Source organism: Cyprinodon variegatus, unplaced genomic scaffold (assembly GCF_000732505.1).
Source record: "Cyprinodon variegatus isolate N-32 unplaced genomic scaffold, C_variegatus-1.0 Scaffold606, whole genome shotgun sequence".
Lineage (NCBI taxonomy): Eukaryota > Metazoa > Chordata > Actinopteri > Cyprinodontiformes > Cyprinodontidae > Cyprinodon > Cyprinodon variegatus.
In genome coordinates this window covers 397,610-403,574 of record NW_015151059.1, presented here as the reverse complement: position 1 = coordinate 403,574, position 5,965 = coordinate 397,610, and the positions used below count along the sequence as shown (strand labels likewise).

The window sequence follows — 5,965 nt, the reverse complement described above, 5'->3', positions numbered from 1 at the left end:
GCACGCGGATGACGTCATACACACTTCTGACAAAATGCAAGCATTGCTTGTGCAGAATGGACGCTATCAGTCAGGATTTGGTCCAGAAGTTGATTGAGAGCAGCCAGGGAGAATTGCAGAGGTCCTGAAGAAGAGGAGTCACCACTGCAAATACTGACTCGCTGCATGAACTCATTCTAACTGTCATTAAAAGCTTTTGTTACTCAGAATATGATGCAATTGTATTTCTGTATGTGATGACAACATCTGACATGAAAACCAGAGGGTAGCAGATCAGGTGAAAATAGAATATCTGTGTCTCTATACTTTTGGCCATGGCTGTAAATGACTGGAAGCTCTTATTCATATAAATGGTTATAAAATAAGTTACTGAAGAAACTTCCAGAAAATCCCTGAATAGATTCAGCTTTTTACTCAGAGAAATGCTCCGATTAAATAAAGTTTCCTAAGAAATTAATCATTTAAAGTTTATTATATTGATCCTGCAAAGCAAATGTAATAAAACGGCTTAAGAAGAAAATCTCCCGGTTAGTTCAAAATAACACTTCTTTACATTAAGTCCAATTAGTTATTTAATATTTTAGAATGCAGGTATTGATGATTTTCATTTAATAATCCTGGTTTTTATTTAATGAACTAAATATTTTAAAGCCACCCAGTATTTCACAGCAATGGTTTTCAAACATGCCCCCCCTCCCTGTGTGCTCAGTGTGTTTAACTGCATTCCTCCCCAGCAGCCACCAGGGGGCGGCAGAGGGCTGCCCAGTCCCCTGTTTTAATCCTTTATAGGGAACTCAGTGAAATCCTTTAAAAATCAACATTTTCAGCCAACAGTGTTACTGGAATCCAGGAGCAGACCTTAGTACCTTTGGAACATTAGATAAATATGGAGATTTGGATGGTAAAAATGAATGTCAATGTAAAAACAAGAAACAACAACTTTCCCAAATATATTAAGAAAAATATTAAAAGTGCTTCTATAAGAAATTCATTAAAAACACTCAGAGTTAAAGAAACACATTTATTTGGTCCAACGTAGCCTTAGAGGCATTAATGCTGATACTGACAGTTTTTAGTTTAGAATCGTTAACCATGCTTATTAACTTTTTAATTTTACTTTTGAACTTTTCTATCAGCTTTTTACCTTTTTTTTCTTAACTTTTTTCCATCTTAATTTCCAGTAGGTAATAAATCATTCAAGGGCTGATCTAATTGGTCAAACGCCAGAATCAGATGTACAGCCATGTAGCAGGATCTTTGCTGAATGGCTGGATATAGATCTAGTGCTTCTAGACCTCACTGAGGGATGGGGGGGATTCCATTTGTAAGGCAAGTGATGAGAAACTTGCCCTAAGGCAGCATGCAGGAGCCACTTTAATGATCAGTACCACTCAGGCGTGTCTGAAGGAAAGGACGTTTCCGTGTTTATGGGAAACTTTCTGCATCAAACTGATATGGGACGATGATCAAAGGGAAACAAACTTTCCTATAAAATAATTTCATTAAAGAAATCAGAATTAGAAAATGATTCTGTTTAGGATGTAAAATGGTGGCTGAAATCCTGCCTCTGAGATCTGGTGAAAACATGACCTTTGACCCGGGCTGATGGCCCCACTGCACCACCTGCCAGGTATGAAATAGTTCATAATTCAGAACCACAGACAGCAATTATTTTATATTTTGTAACTCTGAAACTGTGCGTCAGATTTCATCTTCATATCCAGTTTTGAATCCTTATCCAACCAGGGTTTACATTAGCATTGAGGGGACAGCATTTCTCCATTGTTGCTTTAACGCTTTGTTGCTGTCCATTCACTTCACACTAGTAGCAGCTGCAGCTTTCACCCCTACAGTATATTCTCAAAAACATCAGGAAAAATGTGCTGCTTGAATGGTCTTTTTTATGAGGAATTATTAAAAGAAAAACAGGAAAGTAGTCTTTAAGGTGCAAATGTTTTTTTAATTTTAATATTTTTTTCAATTTGAAATTTCATTTCAGTACATACTAAAAAGGAATCCTGGAATCCTGGAAAATTATTCCAGGCAGGTTTAAGTGCGGATTTTTTTACTGAAAGCCGGCGGGCAAAGTTTGCAGAGAAATGTAAGATTGTTGCCATCATCCTCACCGACCACCTGGTCATAAAACTCTTTTTAAGTGATCATACTGCTGCTTTGTCGCCTCCATGCTGCTGTGGCTTCCACGCTGCATTTTGTTTTGATGACGCACGCGGCTGTAGGCTACGACACTGCTAGCTGGTGTTGTCAGATTGGGTATTTTCCCCGCTACATATTAAGGCCTGTTTACGGTGTGATTTAGCCGGGGTTTCGCCTGGAGGGCTCTATAGAAATTTGGCAACCTTTTGAACGGAGTTGAACTGAGAGAGCGTGCCGTTCACAGACACCAGAATGAACGAGTTCACAATAACGTTCATCAGGCAGTAATTAGTGCATTCTGTCTTTGCCAATGGAATGAGACAATTTACTTTTAAAATAAGAAAGAAAACTGTAATGTCTTATTTTAAGTGTATTTTATGTGATTATCTGATTTTAATAGTAAAAATCCTCATTCTGTTGGCAGATCATCTTGTTAATTAGAGAAAAAGCGCTCTAATCATGAAAGTTAAAATATATGAATTCTTTCTGATGGTGTTTAAGCAGCCGAAGCTTTCCGTCAATAAAAGCTGCTCCATCCTGCAGAGTCACAGGATGAACAGGAGCTGACAGAACATTTCTACAGATAAAGACTCACTCCAGATGTTGTTCTCTGGTGTCTGCAGCTCAGAGGAACCAGCAGCCCGGCTCAGTCTGCTATGATAAGGCCTCCAGCTGCCTGGCTGTCCGCTGTAAGGTAGGTCTACCTCACATCCGTCCTCTGATCATCACGTTTCACAGGATCGGATCTCCTCCTCGCTTCAGTCACTTCCAAACCTTTGGATGTTGATCATCGCCGCCAGTTAGCAGAGATCCAGCAGAAATGTGGGAAAGGGTTGGAAGTTGATGGATGCAGTGCTGCCAGATGGGGGCAGTTTACACCCAGCTGAACCTAGACAACATAGATCTGCACTGCAAAAAACAGCTAGAAATAAGTCAAAATGTCTTAAATTCAGTGTATTTAGCCTTGATTTAAGCTGGTAAATAAGATGGTCTTCCAATGGAATGATTATTTTACTCTTAAAATAAGATAATAAGATAAAATACACTCGCGTTTTGGCTCGTAGTTAATTTGATAGAAATATTCACAATCTGTCAAACCGGAGTGACGCTGGTGAAGATTCTCTGTCATCCAGGTCAAATGATTATAAACAATCCAGTGGACTTGGTTTCGCTTCCCATCCAGGAAGATTTTTCAATTCAAAATGTTTCCCATTTATAAACGACTGAGAACAACTTAGAAAAAGAAACATGATGTCAGAGGAAAAGGCAGAATCGAACATTAGTTAGAAAAACGGTTGAGTTTTGATCTGTTGGTGGCTGAAGGTGGGCGGGTTTAACGGGTTTTACTCTGGGATGGAAACCATCCTGGTTTAGATGTCATTTTGATGTCAGACCTTTATATGGTTATTAACATGGACGCCACAGTCACTGCTGATGATGTGTAACGTCCACGCTCACCACATCAGCAGGGTCGCCAGATGTCACTGACTCACGTTTTCCAGCCCAAAACATGTTGATAAATCGCCAGTATATACGAAAGCTTGCCCAATTCGAACCAAAGTCTATTGATCTCTAAAGCCATTAATCTGCAGAAAACCATTTTTCACCCACAGACGGCCATCCTAAACTGCCAGATCGGGAAACATCCCAACCTGGCAACAATGGACGTTAGACGGGAAACGTTAGCCTTTAGATGCAAAACACCATCATGCATTTGCCAGATATAGGAGCAACATCGTAGTTTGGTTTAAAGAAAGCATTTTAGTTTTATTCTAATTTAGTTTGTTGCCAGTTTGAAGAAATAGAAAATGACACCATATGCCAACCGTCACCAGGATGAGCAGGAAGGAAGGGCTATATATACTGCATGCATCATTTAGGTAGTTAGCATTGGATTACTTCTGGAGCTCCTTCGGTTATTTATTGTCACAGGTAGGAGCTTTAGCCGGAGAGGAAGTGATGGGGCCGCTATGAGGGCCGGCCCTCACACGCTGACATTAGGACCCGCCCACCGGACAAATATCACAGATCACCAGTCGGAGTCTGGCTGATGCTAATGTGGGGCTCGGCTGTTCTACACCACACTGCTGCTTCTATTCCTTCAATGTCCTCCTTTGTCTTTATCAGCTGTCAATGTCTCACCTGTTGCTTTTCTCTCCTTTATTTTCCAGGATGGATGGGTGGCTTTCAGGACGGTGGTTCTGAACAAAAGACTGACAGCAGCTGATTTCCATAATGGCTACTTGAATCAGACAAGCAGGAAGAGCGGCTCCAGTAAAGGTGCTGAGGGACAGTTTGTCAGTAGAACAGATTCAGCTCAGAAGAAGGTTTGGACGGGTCATTAACACCAATAAAAGCTTCATCACCCTGTTAAATTCCCGTTTTCAGGTTGGTAATAAGAGGAAATGTTCCTCAGGAGATGGACATTATGCCAAATGTGGCCGTTTGAACACATCCATGGAAACACTGACTTATTGTATGATAATATTTTTAAATTAAATGAGTAGTTTTGAATGTCTCAAAGTTTTTTTTTACCTTTGTTAATAGAAATGAGTCCTGACATGAATATAAGCCGACCATGAAACCAGAGTAAAGCTTGAAAAACTGCACAGACCAGACGTCCCCGACAGACCGGACGATACCGACAGACCGGACGATACCGACAGACCGGACGATACAGACAGACCGGACGATACTGACAGACCGGACATCACCGACAGACCGGACGATACAGACAGACCGGACGATAAAGACAGACCGGACCATACTGACAGACCGGACGATACAGACAGACCAGACGTCCCCGACAGACCGGACGATACAGACAGACCGGACGATAAAGACAGACCGGACCATACTGACAGACCGGACGATACAGACAGACCGGACATCACCGACAGACCGGTCGGTACCGACAGAACGGTCGATACCGACAGACCGGACGATACCGACAGACCGGACGATACCGACAGACCAGACATTCCTGACAGACCGGACGATACTGACAGACCGGACGTCACCGACAGACCGGACGGCCCCGACAGACCGGACGTGTCGATACCGACAGACTGGACGATACCGACAGACCGGATGTCACCGACAGACCGGATGTCACCGACAGACCAGAAGTGTCGATACCGACAGACCGGACGTCACCGACTGACCGGACCATACCGACAGACTGGACGTCCCCGACAGACCGGACGATACTGACAGACCGGACGTGTCGATACCGACAGACCGGACGTCCCCGGCAGACCGGACGTGTCGATACCGACAGACCGGATGTGTCGATACCGACAGACCGGACAATACCGACAGACCGGACGTCCCCGACAGACCGGACGTGTCGATACCTGCAGACCGGACGATACCGACAGACCGGACGTCACTAACAGACTGGACATCACCGACAGACAGGACGATACTGACCTATCTCTGCCGATTTCACTACTTGAGCAGGAGACGAACGAGCGACGGATTCTGAGAGGAACAGAGGAGCCATGATTGTTGTTCATAAGTGGGGAGTTTAATGTGGGACATCAATCCTGCATATCGTACTTTAGTGTTGACTGTTCTGAGCTTTATTAGAAGCTGGTTTGGGAAAACTGACCAACAGCAGAGAAACCAGCTTCCCTGATAAAAGCTTCTCCATCCTAGACCCTGAAAGCTCCGCCTCCTGTTTGATCTTCAAACCCAAAGCAATGAGGAACAAAGTGTTGAAAGATTTTCTTTTTCTTTTGAGAAAACATTTCTTCGAAAGCAGAAGATGTTGGATACGAATTCACACATTTGATTCTATTCAATTTAT

General features: G+C 42.8%; 1 protein-coding gene across 1 annotated transcript in view; it reads left to right on the top strand.

Moving 5' to 3' along the window:
• mtfmt (mitochondrial methionyl-tRNA formyltransferase) overlaps positions 1-4,680 on the top strand; it is a 15,238-nt gene extending 10,558 nt beyond the window's left edge. Inside the window, exons 8-9 of the mRNA XM_015392780.1 lie at positions 2,778-2,848; positions 4,326-4,680. Of these exons, the coding sequence (XP_015248266.1) occupies positions 2,778-2,848; positions 4,326-4,499 (245 nt within the window). The 3' untranslated portion in view covers positions 4,500-4,680. The remainder of the gene's footprint in view (positions 1-2,777; positions 2,849-4,325) is intronic.
• The last annotated feature ends 1,285 nt before the right edge of the window (positions 4,681-5,965 follow it).